The sequence below is a fragment of the Patiria miniata genome, unplaced genomic scaffold, assembly GCF_015706575.1.
Source record: "Patiria miniata isolate m_02_andy unplaced genomic scaffold, ASM1570657v1 HiC_scaffold_24, whole genome shotgun sequence".
Taxonomy (NCBI): domain Eukaryota; kingdom Metazoa; phylum Echinodermata; class Asteroidea; order Valvatida; family Asterinidae; genus Patiria; species Patiria miniata.
Window position 1 is genome coordinate 1,771,608 of NW_024037063.1, and position 18,597 is coordinate 1,790,204.

The window sequence follows — 18,597 nt, forward strand, 5'->3', positions numbered from 1 at the left end:
GGTGCCATATTGAAAAAAAAAATGTACTCTACAAGTTTTTCGTCAGAATCAATTTTTAATTGGTATTAAAGAGGGCCTGCTATTGGTTTGCACCATTCAGTCAGTAGGTGAATGATTGTGTCCATAATCCGAAAACAAAAATGTGGTTTAGTTGTACAAAAATATTGCACCATTCTGGTTTGTGTACTGCATGAATAACATGCTACTCACTTCACAGTTGTGTGGATTAAATAAAAACAAAAAAACAAGCCTAATTTTGTTGTTATTGTGTTCTATTCTTCCCTTATGTTGTACGAAGTAGGCATGATCATAAAAACATTGAACCGTAGTTAATGACAGAGATTTGTGTAAAGACGATTCTAAATTCTAACCACATGTATAGAATATATAGGCCATGTCATCGTTTGAAATGGGGATATTTTAATTAGGCTAAGGGAGAATTTGAAATTGATAAAAAAATCTAAGGGACTTCACTCGCTTCACTAAATTCCCAATAGCCTTTTATACTCATTTCAACCCCTTTTCAGTTAGATTTTCTCATTTCAACCCCTTTTTTTGGTTTTTTGTCAAGAAAAATTCCCTTTTGAAAAATAAACTAGTGCACTGTGCCACGTAAAAAATAGTGCAGGCCACAAAAATGATGACAGAAAATGCAAATATTTCGTCAGTGCAGTGATTTGTGTGAACGCCCACATCTGCTTTTCACTAGTACACATGTATTTCTAAAAGGGTGGCGCTATTGACCTGCTGTACTGTACACATGGAACAAGTGATTTTGCAGTCCGGTACATATCAACCTGGATAAGACAGCCTCGGTACTTACAAACTCGGTACAATATACATTGTGCATTCACTTCGCGTTGCACTGACTATTGTTTTGAACGAGTGCCGAGCAGGTTAGCTTCCACCGTGGTACCGAACTGCTAGGAACCGGATCGGTAGTGCGTACTGTTTACGGATTTACACAGGTTTGACACGTTGCTTCTGAGCTGTAGCTGAGTATCCGAGTGATCGTTGGTCGTCAGCTCGAAGCATTTCTCGGCAGCGAGTGCGGCCCAAATAAGAACTTTGATTCATCACAGATTCCTGGAGCTCGGAGTGTGTTCTGCTCTCAAGATGTGTGGTAAGTCGACCAATGTTCAACTCTTAAAATGGTGTTTTTTTCCTTGATAACTTAGGTTAGGCTAAGTTCCATTCATTGAAATTGTTGTGGGGTACGCTCGGGGGTAAACCCGCTCGGGGCCGTTCACGATCACCGACCGTTGACCGCGTCGTCATGACCGCCCGTTGTCGTGAGATCGATCGTCGATCATTGATGTTCGATGTTTTGAAAATGCACCCAGTTATTTAAATGCAAAATAATTCCGTTTAGGAAACAATGTTCCAACCTGAGTCCACTTTTTTGTTCATAAATAGGGGCCTAAATCATCTCAATGAAAAAAGATCAGTCATTGCAAAAATATTGAGGGAATAAAGACTAAAACATGAATATATCATGGGATCATTGAGAAACATTTCCAATTTTGTTAGGAAACGCTTAAGTTACAAAATGTTCTTGACTCTCCATAAACTTTGAACATGACTGCTGAAGTGGCGTCAGGTTGCAACATTCTTTCCAAAATGTAGGCGTACTTATACCTCCATGAGTAACTCGAGCTGACATGTTTATCAGGAATTCACATGTAACGTTGGAGACAAAACTACATTGTAAAAGTGAGATTGTAACTAGACTAAGCGACCCTAAAAAAACGTCCTCCACAAATTCGTCATTTTCCTCATTTTTTATTGTTCATTTTTATGTTAATGTGGGTAATCGTGTAGAACCCCGTTCCATAAGAGAACGAAAAGACAAGTTCAAAATTTTATGTTTCAAAATACAAACAAGTTTGGAATAATTCAGCCCTAATCTTGTACAATGTGGAAAGAGTTCACTTATTGTTTCAACCAATTTTTCTCCCAATTTTGAACCCAGGAATATTCGCATACATCAACCACTTGGTACCAAAACAGCGTAAGGTTATCTTGGAGACGCTGATCAATGGCCTGAAACGTCTGGAGTACAGGGGCTATGACTCGGCAGGTAATGTAGGCCGGCACCAGACTAATTTCAAATGCCTCAAATAGACTGTTTGAGTAACTTTTTGTAGATGAATCTTTCCATTTTTTAAAAAAAACCAAGTCACATTAAACCTTGTTGGTTGAGTTACATTCATTTTTGGTGTGGTCAACAGTAAAATGTTTGGGCAATACAAACGTGTAAACCAAATAGCAGTTCATAAGTAAAAAAACACCATGTCCATATTTGGCGTCAAACTGTTACTGTGCTCATTAATATTCATATTTAAAAATTTAAAAGGACATTGTTTTTTTCCCTTAAAATTTGAAATTGGCTTCTAAAGTGTCACGGTATTGCCCTTTTGTAATTAAATCATTCATTTCTAATGTCACTTTGTCTGTGTTGCAGATGAAAATATGGACAGTGTTTCACATGGGATGAATTCTGTTCCCAAGACAACATTTGCATAAACATTTTGCATAATTTTATTACTATAAAGTTTTTGCAAGAAATCAATGGCTCATACTAAATGATATGACGCTATTTTTATACAAATATGTTTACAAAGCCCCAAACAGCTGCTTGTGTATCGAACACTGCAAAATCCTGATATTGATTTCGCCAGATGTGTTGGCCATAGTTCCTATTGCCCAATGCAGTTTCGTCATTTTGGGAACATACTGTTTACACATAAACGTGCAAAATATCTCAGTTTTAAAACTGATAATTTTTAGTCAAATTCTAATCAACTTAAAGTGCACATGTATGTAGTTCAGTTTTCAGTGCAGTGAAAAGTAATTTTTCCAAAACGTCTTTTGCACCGAGAATGTTAATTAATTTGGTCATTCTATAAATTTAGGGTCCAAAGTCTGACATTTTCCTGTCCCTGTTACCTTAGTAATTTGTAATTTGCCATTCAAGTATCATTAAGAATGATTTCAAAACAATTTTTTATTTGTTGGGTAAGTAGTTTGCTTTTCATAATTGTTCTTGGTGGACGACTGCATTAAGGAGTGCATCAGAATTATCAAATCATAGATGTCAGATGTAACAGGGACAGGAAAAAAAGTGGACCCAAAATTTATAAAATGGCCTAAGTATAAATCTTATGCACTAGCGCACTGGACCAGAAACCAAATATTTAGGCCTGGCCTTTTTTTTTTGTAAGAATAAAAAAAACAAGGCAAGGTGTGAAATAGAAGAATGGAACGCAAGGGCCAAGGTCGTTCTAGGTGGGATTTGTGACCTTGGTAATCAAAACAAACTGGACCCACACTCAAAACAAATTCTGACAAGAAGTGAAGAGTTGGGCGTACGCAATGAATTTTTTAGTAGGCTGGGTTGTTTTTTTAATTTGTAAATGTGTTTTCATTTCCCTGGGTGTTTTGGCATGTTTTTCTGTCCGAATATTTTGATTTATAAAGAATCAATGTTCACGTTATGCACTGATCTTCACATTTTTGACATTAAACACGTAGTTGTACCGGTATACGTAGTTACAACTTACAAGTAAATATGATAAAGAGAAATATACATTTAAAGGGAAAATACAACATTTGCAAACATCAAAAAATAAAACTACCAAATCATTTTGAAATACCTTGCTGGACTGTTAGTGAATGACAGTGTAAAGCATCCTGTAAAATCATGGCACCTGGTATACTGTCATTTTCAAGAAAAGTGGCATTTTTGTATCAATTTCCAACGCTGGTCGGCCGACCAGCGTTGGAAAAAAACTGGCTTTTTTTCAAATACTGGCCCCAATTGACCATCGCACTTGTTTGCAATCGATTACACACCTATGAACGGGTACAAGCCAGCTAGACTGGTTTCCTGACCTAACAATTCCCCAATGTATGTAAACTTCTCTGTTTCTTCTTATATGGAGTCAGGGAACCAGACTACAGGAAAATGATTGTTTTTCTTGGTTTTTATAGCATTTTCGAACCCAAAACCTCAAAAAAGTCAGTGTAACTATATTTGCTATATATTTCCAACCCCCCAATTCCATCCATTTCTGAAAATTACAGCAAAAGCAAATGATGTATATTCCCTTTAAAACAAAAACATTGCATCTACCGCCTACCGGTATGGCCATGCATAATGATGTCAGAGTTATACATGAACTATGTATGTGTACTGTTAGTGTACAATACAAAGCTGTATTTCAAAACAATTTAGTGAATAATTAGAGATTTAATTACATGTTTTTGTGGGAAAAACTAAATATTGATTTTTAACATCAAAATTGCACATGTACTGCTAGTGTACAATACACAGGAGACATGTATGGTGTTTTAATTTTTTTGGTTTGTCTATTATTTTTTTTGGGGTGGTTAGATTTTCTTTTAAAATTTGCAATTTGTGCTCACCTTTGTTGGAATAAAAGTATTGATTAATTTATTTGTCTTGTTTTGTTAAAGGTGTTGCGATCGAAGGGAGGAACGTCAGCCCTACAGATGATAAGAAGTGCCATACGAGCCGTATCATCAAGAAACAGGGAAAGGTTAAGGCCCTGGAGGAGGAGATCGCCAGTGAGTTTACTATGGCCCACTCTGTCAAAATGAGGAATAGGTTGAAAAATCTTATTTTTAGAAAAGATACAAGTTCATTAGTGCCCCATGAGAAGGCCCAATAGAAGACTCGATGGATCAGTTGGTTGAGTGCTGGTACGCTGTTCTCATGGTCATTGGTTCAGATCCCTCTCCCGTAATTTTGTTGCTCCATAAGGGAGTTTTCTAACTTGGATTCCTGTCAGTCAGTCAGTTTGTTTGATTTTATATACAGTTGAACGCCGCTATAACAAACATCGCGGGATCCACATAAATTGTTTGTACTAGCGTTCATTCGGTATAGCGATTTTAAGCTGCTGGTGCTCCAGTACTCACTTTTCAATAAATAGCGCCCTTCGGAACTTCGCCCTGGTAGTTAAAAACGACTTTGAACACGTGCCTACTTATTGAATTATTTAATTGCTCAGTTTTTGGGCTTACTACCTACAGCAACGGGTGGCTTTCCCCTTCTATTCCTTGGGGAAATAACAGCCACTTGTCACTCTTCTGCTGACGTTTTTAAAACAACAATGTTTAGTATGTTTTGTACTCAAAAATCGGGAGCCAAGCACGATGTTCAGTATAGCTAGATGTTCAGTATAGCGGTGTTCGGTATAACGACCTTCCACTGTAATAAGATGGAATTTTTTTTTTTTTTGCGCCGGGGTGATATAAATCAAATTAGGTTTTGCCCTTTTAAAAAACGTCGGTGAAGGGCAAAACCTAATTTGACTTCCACTGTAGTTTGGGTTACTGTAATGAAGCGTTGATCTTTTTTGAATTTCCTCACTGCCAGTGCAAGAGGATCTGGACTTGGATGTGGAGTTTGACATACACTGCGGCATCGCCCACACTCGCTGGGCGACCCACGGTGTGCCTAATGAGATCAACAGTCATCCCCAGCGGTCCGGAGAAAACAACGGTAAGAATCATCCAACTGTGTGGTTGGCCGAATGGTTTTACCACTACTCAGAATCCAAGTTTGATTTACTTTGAAAAATTTTTCACAACGTTCTGGTGATGGGACCAAAAAGCAATGTGATATAATGTGATGCAACAGGAGCTGTGTGGATGGAAAGTGACGTCATGACGATAGTATACAGATATTGAGTGGCTCAGCGTGGAATGGGAGGAATATTATCGCAAGGTAAAATCTGGACTTTTTTATTTCACGAGACGAAGCCGAGTGAAATGGAAAAGTCCAGATTTTACCGAGCGATAAATATTCCTCCCATTTCACAATTTAAAGCCACTCGTGCCCTTGAGCAAGGCACTTGACCATTATTGCTTCGTCCTTTGGATGTGACGCTAAGCCGGAGGTCCTGTGTGTTGTATAAGGCCTAACGCACGTAAAAGAACCCAGTAACACTTATCGCCTAAGAGAAGGGGTTTGCCCTGGTGTTTCTGGCCTCCTAGTAATACTCCCTTGTGGAAGTCTTTAGAAGAACCAACCAAGTACCAAGTACCAAGTACATTAATTGGCAAATTCTTGTTTCTGTACAATCCCAGAGTTCTTGGTGATTCACAACGGGATCATCACCAACTACAAGGACATCAAGACCTTCCTGCTGAGCAAAGGCTTCACCTTCGAGTCGGACACCGACACCGAAGTCATCGCCAAACTCATCAAGTACATCTACGACACGCGAGAGGACACGCACTTGTCCTTCCGAGAACTGGTGGAAAGTGCCATTGTTCAGCTGGTATGTGGGAAAAAGTTATATGCTTTTTCTTTCCTTTTTGGAATTACCCTCATTATTGTGTCCAAAATCTGAACTCAAAATTCCTGGGGATTTTCGGCTAGAAACACTGCTGAACACAACAACATGTGATGCTTGTCAAAACGACAAGCCCGGCCAGTGCAGCCAAATCCATCAGGTCAAAAATTAGACTAGCACATGAAATAAATTCCATCACCTCTTCAAGGGCGGATCCGGGGGGGGGGGGGGGGGGGGGGGGGGCAACGTGGGCCATTTCCCCCCCCCCAAAAAAAAATGAACCCATTTTTTTTTTTTTTAAGTAACGTCGCAATAAAGGCAGGCAGTACGTACACCACCCTATTTTCCTCAACAAAATTTGGTTAAAGTGGTCAGAAATTGCCTCAGATCGCACCACAGAGCATGTAAAGTCCAAAACATTTTCGTGGCTCTTGAGCGGGCCACAAACCCCACGCCGTATTTTTTTGGACACACTTTTTGCGGCCCCCCAAAAAATTTTGTCCTGAATTCGCCCTTGCTCCTCTTGAAGCGCTCTGTATCCATCTTTTCCACCTGTGTGCATGCAGGAGGGTGCCTTTGCACTGGCTTTCATGAGCACCAACTTCCCTGGCCAGTGTGTGGCCTCGAGGCGGGGTAGCCCCCTGCTCATCGGGATCAAGACCAAACAGAAGCTGAACAGCGACTACGTGCCGATCCTGTACAAAGAGAAAGAACGCAGATGTGAGTAGTAGTGTGTCATCATTGCCCTTTGAACTCTGACCTCTGACCCCAAGATTCACTCCGAGGGGTTTCCCCAAATTGTAGCTCAGTCTCTGAAGTTTGGAAAAACTGCTCAAATTTTGCGGTTAAAAAAAAAGAAGTTTGGTAACTGTTGCAGAGACTTTGCACATGGTGTGTATATTTTGGGATAGACAAGGAATTTGGGTACTCGGATGGTTCTTCTCTTAAATACTTGGCAGGAGAATTTTACAGGAGGCCAGAAACACTTACTAGCGATAAGTTACTGGGTGCTTTTACGTGCATGGCATAACACACAGGACCTACGGCTTTACGTCCCATATGAAGGACGAAGCAATATTGGTTAAGTGCCTTGCTTAAGGGCACCAGTGTCCAGACCCAGGCTCGAACCCACATTCTGCTGCCTCTGAGAAACCAGAGCATGAGTCCGGTGCGCTCTTAACCGCCTAGCCATGACACTCCACGGGTTCTCTTAACTAAATATTCTTTGCTTACAGGGTTAGCAGAAAATTTCTGTGCCGGCGCTCTGCAAATTTCTGTGTTGTGCAGGTACATCAGTTCTTTTTGAACGACTGTTCATGTTGCTGATGGACTGAGAGAATAGGATGCAACAAAGTGCGTGTGCATGCAGTTTCAAGCTAGTTATTTTATATGAAAGGTTCCGTCTCATTCACAGCGACAAATCCAAATCCAGAAACTCTGGAGCGGTCGGCCAGCATGAGTAACTTTGAGATTATGGGCGAGTCCAAGGAGGCCGAGTACTTCTTTGCAAGCGACGCCAGCGCCGTCATCGAGCACACCAACCGAGTCATCTACCTGGAGGACAACGACGTAGCAGCGGTGCAAGACGGATGTGAGTTTCCTCATGGTTCTTATTTATTGCTTTATACCACAGCCTTAAGGAACTTCACAATTATTACCCCTGTTCATCAGGCCATGAGACCAGTTATCTGCAGCAGCATGAGATCAGCACAATCTGGTGGCTACCCTCACAGGTACTCCTTTTTGGAGAGAGGCAATTGTAGTAAAGTGTCTTGCCCAAGAACACAAGCACCGTGTTCCACTTGAGGGTTTGAAACCCACTCACCATCGCACATGAGTCAGACACTGTAACTATTGAACCATGGCACTCCAGGACAATGTACATTTTGCCTGAAATTACCTGGTCTGAAGTTACCATTCTGATACTACCTGGTCTGAAATTACCATTCTGATACTACCTGGTTCGAAATTACCAGTCTGAAAATACCAGTCGAAAATTACCCAGTCTGAAAGTACCCAGTGTGAAGTTAACCATTCTGAAATAACCCATTCTGAAATTACCATTCTGATATTACCGGTTCTGAAATTACCAGGTCTAAAATTAGCATTCAGAAATTACCGGGTCTGAAAAAAAACCTGGTCCGAAATTGCCTGTTATTTGAATGTTGGCACCAAATTTGTGCCAATAAGTCAAAAATATAAAAGTCACTTACTCTTCAAGAAACCATTCATTGCAGTATAGTCTGTAATTACTGTGAGCTTTTCCTGGCAAACATGAAATGCTGCGTTGCAAGCATAGCGCACCCTACACATTGAATATTTTTGATGTCGTATACAGGCCTGTCGATTCACCGAATCAAGAAGGAGGAAGGCGATCTGATGTCCCGCGAGGTACAGACCCTCAAGATGGAGCTCCAGCAGATTATGAAGGGTAAGCTCCCTCAAAATAATGTTAGTTTGTCCATTAATTGTCAGCGTTCCCACAATCATGGAAAAAACCTGGAATTCAGAGCTATCATTGAAAGTCATGGAAAAGTCACAGAATTTTGTTATTTTACAAGGAGCCATGGAAAGTTGATATTCCAAGAAAAAAGTCATGGAAAACTTGTGGAATCCTCTTCAACCCATACTTAATGACAGGGCCATATTAAGTGTTCCGTAGGCCCTAGGCACCAGTGTTCAGTAGGCCCTACTCCGCCCTAGGCACCGGCACCAATATCAAGCCTCGCATTTCATGTTGATGTTAAGCTATGCTAAGCTGTACTAAGCAAGCCAGGCCAAACTGGTAGCTCTAAAAGCCTGTACAATGTATTACTGTATTGGGTTCGCTACCAGTTACTACAATGTATTACACATATTGAGGCTTGCAGTCAGCTATGTACTAGCTAGTTTGAAGCTTTCCCAAAGTCGAAAACGCAGAGAGAGAGATGCTAAAACTTTTCTTGTGTCTGCGTGGGGGTTTGTCTTGGTGCGTGTGTTTTGTGGCACACTGGTATTTTCGTAGGCCCTAAACATTTTTGTAGGCCCAGAATATTTCGTAGGCCCTAGTCACAGTGCCAATTGGATAATCCAGCCTGCATGATGATACATAATATTTAGCTTTGACAGTTTTCCAGTGTCCTTTCCAGTTTTACTATACTTCCTCGTTATGCATGACCTGTGATTGCTTGGTGATGGCTTGTGGTCCATCACAGATACCTTTGACCTCAAAACTGGTGTAAGCTCACACGAAATTATCTCTCTCAATGCAGGGAACTACAACTACTTCATGCAGAAGGAGATATTTGAGCAGCCAGAGAGCGTTATCAACACCATGAGGGGACGACTCAACTTTGATGACCACATAGGTTAGTACCTTCAAATGAAATAGAAATATTTGAAAGATGTTGCTTTTTCGCACAAATTAGTCTTCCAAGACCCCCTTTTAGTGCCAAATTTTCAAAACCATAAAGTCGGGTGAACTTAAAACATACACAATGAAAGCTTGTTTAAAGCTCTTCCTGGTTTTTAATGCGTTGCCTCCCTGATCGTTCAAAACCCACCAAGTTTTTTATTTTTAAAGTTTTTGTGAGATTTAGGACGGGAGATGCCAGTCACTTTAAATTTCATCGGACCCAATTTTCGTAAAAAAATAAAGAGCATTATTAAAAAAATGTACCATTGGGTTGCTGGGCAGTAGTGAATTTTGAGAGGGGAATGGGAAAGTTCTTAGTCAAAATGGTTTAGAGTTTGGCTGAATTAAAGATTCATTTCTGTTTTGACAACCTACACGTTTGTACAGGGAAGTCCACAATGGATTGATTTTGTTGAAATTACATTTGGTTTTCCTTGTGTTTTTTTTTCAGTGAATCTTGGCGGTTTGAAGAACTACCTGTTAGACGTCAATCGCTGCCGTAGACTGATCTTCATCGCCTGTGGAACGAGTTACCACTCGGCCATGGCTGTAAGTGTTAATGACAAGAAGCATTACGATCATCTTTAACTTTATGTCCACTTTGCAAAAAAATATTATGCAGCTGGCAAGAAATACCAGGGCCCTGCTCTTCCCAAAGTTTGTTTGGTTGTTCAGGTGCACTGATACAGTACATAGGACCAAGAGATGTAACGTTCGTGTTTGAAAACAGAGAGGTTGACATGTTTGAAAATTGTGTGTATCAATCTCAGCAAGCTATGAACCCATGGGACATGTTTCTCTTCCAAGTGTAACAAAATCTAAAGCCGGCCTCAGGACGACCTGCGAATTTGCTTGCACCACTACGGAGCCTTCGGCATCAAGCAGAAAAATAATGCTCAGGTCACAAAACTGAGAAATCGTGTGATTGTCGCGGAACACGCCGCAGAAGTTGAAATTTTTCTTCTCTTGCGACTGGGGATTTTTGTGAGCGCCAACTGATGCCGATTGTTATAATATCGTTGAGTTACACTCAGGTCGCACAAAATCGGCAACTGAGATGTTCCCGACGGTTGTAGCTCAGATGCAGCTTGATTCTGAAAAGTCAGTCGCCAACTGATCTGTGTCGTCGCAAGGTCGACCTGAGGCCAGCTTAACAAGTCTACTTACCCAAGACCAGCTTGCTAGCCACCACAGGATCCAACAGTTACACTTCAGTAGGAAGAGCTTTCATTGCATCAGAAGTTGCAATAGAAGTTCATAGTTTGTGGTGTTTTGTTGCTTGACTTTATTTTTCCAGACGCGACAACTCATGGAGGAGTTGACCCAGCTGCCAGTCATGATAGAGCTGTCCAGCGACTTCCTGGATCGTCGCACGCCCATCTTCAGGGACGACGTCTGCTTCTTCATCAGCCAGTCAGGTAAAACTTCCATAAGATTTTTTCAAAAATTGTTTGAAATTTTGCAATTGTGTATTTTTTTGTGAAACTGATTTGAAAAATGTCTATACAACTGAGAAACCAAAATGTGGAACTCTAGTTCATCGCGTCCGTGCAACAAGGTCGTATCTCCTAAAATGGGCCGTACGTGAAACGCGAGTTTCAGAATGTCAAAAGGTCGTATCTCACACAAAGTCAATGGACGTCGAGATACAACCTTGTTGCACGAAGCGTGTTCGCGCGAGATACGTCTTTGTTGCAGAATGGAGTTATGACCTTGTTGCACTGACGTGACGAGTTGCGAAATATTTTTAAAGGTTTTGTGAATATTGAATTGGGTACAGAAAATATCGGTCACGTAATGTCCAGAATTTCTACATTCTAGGTGAGACTGCCGATACTCTGAATGCCCTGCGTTACTGCAAGGGAAACGGCGCCCTCCTGGTAGGAATCACAAACACTGTCGGCAGCACCATCTCTAGGGAGACGCACTGCGGTGTTCACATCAACGCTGGACCTGAAATCGGTGTGGCTAGCACCAAGGTATGACCAAGTCTGTCAAGACAGATAATGAAGAATTATTTCCATCTAATTATTTCTATTTGATCGTAAGGGAATTTTAAGTCGACCACAAGTGAATCACAATTCCATCATAAGCCAATCACAAGTCAATCAGAAGTCAGTCACAAGTCACTCGCAAACCAATCAAAAGCCAATCACAAGTCAATCATAAGTCAATCACAAGTCACTCACAAGAATTAAGATATATATATCTGGATTCTTCAGAACAAGATCTTTCTAGTGGTATATAACGTTTAGGGGTACTGAGTTCAGTAACGCAAATAAAGACCTCCAACTTACTTGAAGTCGTGAAACTGATTCTTGAGAAAATGGCATTTAAATATCCTGCACTGGTGTTAAAATAGGATAAAAATAGGATTTAAAGATGTTTGACAAAACACAAAAATGGGAAAAAGGTAAAACGGAACTTACAGATTAACGTTCACCTGAAAACAAAACAAGATCAACAATTTCCGACTTGAAACTCATTTTGTGGTGACAGGTCACACTTGAACGTACTGTCATATTGCCTATTTCTATCCTTTCTCAAGTCCTTCACTAGCCAAGTCGCAAGTTTTGTTCCAAGTCAGGTCAAAAGTTATAAGGGGACGATCAATGACAAAGGAATGCTTTGGGTCTTGCTTGTGTATTGACTTAAACCACCCTCTCATGTTACCTGTGTTTTGTCTTGTCTGCAGGCTTACACCAGTCAGTTCATCTCCTTGGTCATGTTCGCGCTCATGATGAACCAGGACCGACTGTCTGGAGTAGAGAGGCGAAAGAACATCATTTCAGATCTCAAGAGGTTACCTGGTAGGCTGGAATTTGTTTCTTTCTCTTTTTTCATTCTAGCAATAAATATTGCCGGCTCTCAGACAGTGCATAGTCATGGTTATTCAGTTTGTTGACGAAGGCTAAATCTGCTTTTGAGGTTTCCACTAATTCCAAACTACGCTTCTCTTTCCAACAGATCTGATCAAGGAAGTTCTACAGATGGATGATAAGATCAAGAAGCTCGCTGAGGAGTTGCAAGAAGAGAAGAGCATTCTGCTGATGGGGCGGGGCTTCAACTTTGCCACATGTCTGGAAGGGGCATTGGTAGGTCATGAGGGCGGAGCTTGTTCTTAAGGGGTGGGGCTTCAACTTTGCCACATGTCTGGAAGGGGCATTGGTAGGTCATGGGGGCGGGGCTTGTTCTTAAGGGGTGGGGCTTCAACTTTGCCACATGTCTGGAAAGGGCATTGGTAGGTCATGGGGGCGGGGCTTGTTCTTAAGGGGTGGGGCTTCAACTTTGCCACATGTCTGGAAGGGGCATTGGTAGGTCATGGGGGCGGGGCTTGTTCTTAAGGGGTGGGGCTTCAACTTTGCCACATGTCTGGAAGGGGCGTTGGTAGGTCATGGGGGCGGGGCTTGTTCTTAAGGGGCGGGGCTTCAACTTTGCCACATGTCTGGAAGGGGCGTTGGTAGGTTTTTAGAGGAAAAGTGCTTTTGCTCGTTGGTATCAACATATTACAAGGGTTTGATGGATAGACTCGTTTATGGTCTCTCCATTTATGTTCTGAAAAAAAGTAAGGTTGCAGAAACCAGTTTGGGGAGGGGTTTGCTGAATATTAATATTGTACTTTGCATTTATTTTGTGCATAATGCTTGCAAATAGCTCCCAGCTGATATATTTTGCTTAGCACAATTTTTTCCAGCTTAGCAGCACAATGATATTGTTCCTGAGGTCCCAATTTCATGTAGCCAGCTAAGCAGAAAATAATGCTTAGCAAATTTAAGCGCTCAGCAAAAATCAGCGGGGAACCAGTCACAAGGAATGCACATGGCATGGTATTTTGGCTGGTGACCATTTTTTTGCTAAGCAAATATTTTCTGTGCTTAGCAGATCCATGAAATTGAAAATTTGATGTTTGGATTTGCAGAAAATCAAGGAGTTATGTTACCTGCACTCAGAGGGGATCCTGGCCGGCGAATTAAAGCACGGTCCCCTGGCACTAGTGGACGAAGACATGCCAGTCATACTGATCGCAATGAAAGATGGAACTTACACGGTGAGACCAGGTTTTAAATCCTTTTATTTTGCCGAACCTCAAATAAGAATTAAGTAACCGTGATCCTCTGATATCTTCAAAATGGTCTAAGAGGTTTGGAACTTTTTGGTTGTTAGATAATGATACAGCTGAACCACTATTACCCCAGTTGCTGGCCATTGAGAGTTGGTAGTTACATTGACTTGGAAATGTTTTCTAATTTCCCTTTACAAATTGCAGAAAATGTATATGTATTTAATGGGTTAAAATGAACATTTCTTCAATGTTCAAAATGAGTCCAAGAGAAATTACACTGAAGAAAATCAGATTTACAAAAAAAAAAAAAAAAATCTGAAAGGGTAGAATGTTTTTCTTCTTCATATTTACGACTCTAAAATTTTTTTGTTTAATATTTACGACTCTAAATATTATTTTTGTTTTACAGAAATGCCAGAATGCTCTTCATGAAGTGCTGGCAAGAAAGGTATGTAAAGTATATTTTTTATTTAAAAAATGTTATAATTATTTGTTTCTTACAATATGATATTGTTAAACATATGTGAATTGTAGTTCGGCATTTGCTGAACTCTGACAACTTTTGCCACGAATGATTTTGGTATGCCCATTTATAAAAAAAAAAGGTTTTCCTTTCATACTGAACTGATTAAAAGTGATTGTTCCTTCGTAGTGTCGGCCTATCGTCATCTGCGACAAGAACGACGCGGAGATGCAGCGTATGGCCTCGCGTTCCATCGGAATCCCGGGCTGCGTTGACTGCCTGCAGGGAATCCTGAGCGTCATTCCGCTACAACTGCTAGCATTCCACATCGCCGTGCTGCGCGGATTTGACGTAAGTTTATTAGCCAGTTTCCAAGTATGTGAGTCGTTCTGGCAAAATGAGACGGAACTGGGCACGGGCCGCTGTGGCGAAAACTGACAACAACCGAACGGGGGTGATGATTTTCGATATTCAGATTTATTGATATTTGTAATGTTTGATTTTTCTACTTCACATATTTTAAAAGAAACTATAAAAATCATGAAATAATTTTTTTTTTAAGGCAAGGCAATTGGAATGCTCTCACTTTCACAAGTACAAAACTCGAAACTATAAAGGCCTTTTTCTCCGTGTTTTACATACTTGACACGTCAGTAAATGTGGACTTTAAACGGTCATAACTTTTCAACGGAATGTCCGATTGAGTGCATCAAATAGTATTGTAAGGAGAATTTATTCTCTTTTCCAACAAACCCTCATTTCGACCTCTGCCCAGTTCTGTCTCATATTGCCAGAACGCCTCACAAATGTGGCTCAAATACTGGACTCCTTCTGTGAGCCACACACCGGCGATAGCAACATATCATGTGTCGAAAAGTTGTTTTAAGGAAATCAACTGTTATTTTTTCACTTGACATTCGCTATTGAAGATACTTACCAAGTTAAGAACTAGGGAAAATTAAGAAATCATGGGTGCATGACCCCTGACCTATAGAAAAATACTGAAATCAATTGTGGACAAACTCTGCAAATTATGCCTTAAAATTATAGGATAACTAGACATCTGTTCTCGGTTACTAACCAGGTCAGTCGCTACCATTATGACTATCAAGTAAAAAAAAAAGGGTCCTGATTCTAAATTTCCTCAACAGCTTTCCACACATGTTGCTATCGCCGGCCTGTGGCTCACAATACGGAGGAAGTCCAGTTTTTGGGCCATGTTTATAGGGCTAGCTTCAATAAAGCCATTTGCCAAAACCACACTTCTCGACAGCTGGTATAAAATCGTGAGGCTGGAGCATATTGCCAAATCTGAGTGGGAAACCATGATTTCGTAAACCTTTCATAATTCATGGTCTTCAACAGTAGAGGGCGCTATTCGTTGAAATTCCATTGAAGGTTAAACAAAGTGCACTGCATTTTCTTTTCTTATTTCTCGAGGCCTGTTATGGTACATTTCCCCCAAATCCCCCCAAAATATTTTAGACTCATGAAATACAATTGAAAATGCGAATCAATAAAAATTTCCGTTTGCTTGCTTTTCTCATGGTGTTTTGCATAAAAGGATCATCTTTGACGCGGAGGTGGGTCTCATATCATGTCCTTTATCTAGTTTTATAGTTATCTTTAGAGTCTTAAGAATTTCAAACAACTTTTCACTCAAACCAAATTAGACAAAAAGTTTTCGATTTGCATAGATTTTTTTAAACCTGTATTGGCATCACCAGACCAGTAATTTGTTTGAGAGACACAAAATCTCAAAATAAATAATATGCCTATTTGGCTGGGATTCCTTTCGCCCTGTAAGAAAGGTTCTTGCTCCTCTTTAGACAAATCCGGTGGCAGCCATTTTCTGCGGTGGCGCAAGGCTTGCGCGAGTTGCGCTCAGGTAGTACGCATGCACTCCGGGCTCCGTCGACCAATAGGAATACCAAAATGCGCGTGCGCCTTGTCTTTAAGAACGCGTGCAGTATGCGCGTGAGCATGACACCACCGCAAAAGCTTCTAACCCTGGTCACCGGATTCCTCTATACACAAGATCATGGCTTTTTCGGGGGGAAAACCTTTATCCCGCCATGTCCAGCTTTTGCTTTCTGATGGATTGGGGTTGCTTCCTCTTCGTCACAAAGATCCCAAATTTTTCCTAATACTTCCCATTGCCGTCCGCCAGGGAAAAAAACCCGGCCACCTGGGAGCTTCCTCAATTCAGAACAGCTCATGTGTAGACATGTGCTGTTCTCTCTTTTGATCTCCCTCCCTTCTGCATTTTATGGTCACTGTGCTATGAACTAAACATGCAACATGTACATGTGTATACATGTGTACATTGTACATGTACATCTCCTCTCTTTGGGTCGTAACTCTTCTTTTCAATACCTTAAAACCTTGACCTTTGCTGTGCTGTGCTGTGTGAAAGGTCCCCAAGGTATTCAAAAAGGGAACTTTTAAGTAATGGTCCATCAAAAATATTATTACTTCAAGTCTCCTTCAATAATTTGTTACTTTAACTATTTAATATTCCCTTGCTTATCGGAGCCTTTGATATCAAATTATGCATTCAAGATACATGGCTAGCTTGTGATTCATTCACTACATTATAATGCTGGCATAGTAACAGCCTTAGTGAAGTTGCTATCATGATCAGTAGGTTAGGTAGTGTGGCTGTTCCTGATCCATAGGGAGCAGTTTAATTCTGGCATCAATTGGTCAACCATTACATAGTAGGTAAAGTAGTGTCACTAGTGCGGCTATTCATTAGGAAGAAGTTTACTGCTACTACTACCATCAACTGGCCAGACAGTTGGGCTATTCCTGTTCCATTGGGTGTAGTATGCAACTTTTTCAGCTTGTCAGTCTGGCTATTCCTATTCCACAGGGGTAGTTTACAGCATTCATCAGCTCACCAATCTGGCTATTCCTATTCCACAGGAGTTAGCTTTACAGGTTTCATCAGCTTTTCAGTCTTGCTATTCCCATTCCGTAGGGATTAGTTGTAACTTTCATCAGTCTGTTAGTCTGGCTATTCCTATTCCGGAGGGGTCAGTTTATACGTTTTCATGGGCTTGTCAGTCTGGCTATTCCGTAGGGGTTAGTTTACAACCTTCATCAGCTTGTTAGTCTGGCTCTTCCAATTCCAAAGGGGTTAGTTAACAAGTGCAATCAGCTTCTCAGTCTGGCGATTTCTATTCCATAGAGTTAGTTTACAACCTTCATCAGTTTGTTGGTCTGGCTATTCCTATTGCATAGGGAGCAGTCTAGTAGGAGACATGTGGTACATTTAGTTGCGACACTATAAATTTAATATCTCTTGTTTCAAGTCAGTTATCTATTTTTTTATATCGTACTTTTTTCTAGGTCTTTTTGCATCTTGAAACCCCCCCCCAAAAAAAACAACAACAAAACTAACAAGTTTTAAATAATGTATAACATCAGTTCTAAATTCCTGTTGCTTTTTAAATTTATTCCCCCGCTCTGCAGGTTGATTGCCCTCGTAATTTGGCCAAGTCTGTCACGGTGGAGTGAGGGCGCCAGACGTCGATGCTGTTCTTTATGGGCCAACGGGATCATGTGCAAGTGTTATGGTGACATAAGCTTCCTGACTTTCCCCAATCAAATTTTAAATAGAGAATCATCGTTACAGTAGAGTGTTTTGGGGTTACTGAGTTATTTGCCAAATTTTTTTAAAGGTATTTTGGTGTGTATACCAGCCGGAGAACATTGACAAATGAAAAGTAAACGCTTTAACGATGGATACCGAAATAAATGTGAGATTTAAAAAAAAATTAAGCTTTTTGAAAAATGTCAGTAGTCCAACAGTTCTTCGCTACAACTTTGATCACAATATGTCATTTGTAGCGATTAGGGTATCGGACAAAATAATTCCATTTTCTTCTTTTCTGTTTACCATGGGTGTATGTTTTCTATTCCAAAGATTGTAACAAAACTAAGGTTAGAAACAAGTTTTAGCAGTGAGCGGCTTTGATGCAGGGTGAGTGATTTATAGGGAAATGTACTTAATATTTCTTTGCGTGACTTAAAGGGTATTTTCTGGGCCAGTAATTTCACTATTGTGAGTGGCGGTTTTGACTTCATTTGTATCTGGACATTTGTATGATTTTCAAAACAAGTAGCAAATATGCTATATGACAATACTTAAAGTACTGAAGAATTCTTTGGGATTTTTTTTTTACATAATAAGCTTGGCAGACCTAGGAATTTAATTAATCTCCACAAGTAAAAAACACACACCAACATCTTGATAAAGAGATTCTTGTTATAGGATCAATTAATAAATGGCATTATATATATTTTTTTCTTGTTACTCAAAAAGTATTCCAAGTGTTATTTTACA

At 40.4% G+C, this 18,597-nt stretch overlaps 1 protein-coding gene across 1 annotated transcript; it reads left to right on the plus strand.

Moving 5' to 3' along the window:
* The first annotated feature begins 1,116 nt into the window (after positions 1-1,116).
* Positions 1,117-18,487, plus strand: LOC119732153 (glutamine--fructose-6-phosphate aminotransferase [isomerizing] 1-like). The gene is made up of 18 exons (XM_038205561.1): positions 1,117-1,123; positions 1,973-2,080; positions 4,480-4,590; positions 5,405-5,530; positions 6,118-6,311; positions 6,893-7,046; positions 7,741-7,917; positions 8,665-8,757; positions 9,578-9,673; positions 10,172-10,269; positions 11,018-11,138; positions 11,542-11,699; positions 12,416-12,530; positions 12,688-12,815; positions 13,640-13,768; positions 14,193-14,231; positions 14,436-14,597; positions 17,724-18,487. Exons 1-18 carry the CDS (start codon positions 1,117-1,119, stop codon positions 17,766-17,768), a joined length of 2,061 nt encoding a protein of 686 aa, XP_038061489.1. The 3' UTR covers positions 17,769-18,487.
* The last annotated feature ends 110 nt before the right edge of the window (positions 18,488-18,597 follow it).

Excerpts from the sequence above, each read along its gene's own strand:
- LOC119732153 (XM_038205561.1), top strand. Across the intron at positions 7,047-7,740 it reads CAAAGAGAAAGAACGCAGAT|CGACAAATCCAAATCCAGAA; the intron begins GTGAGTAGTAGT and ends TCTCATTCACAG. Across the intron at positions 9,674-10,171 it reads CAACTTTGATGACCACATAG|TGAATCTTGGCGGTTTGAAG; the intron begins GTTAGTACCTTC and ends TTTTTTTTTCAG.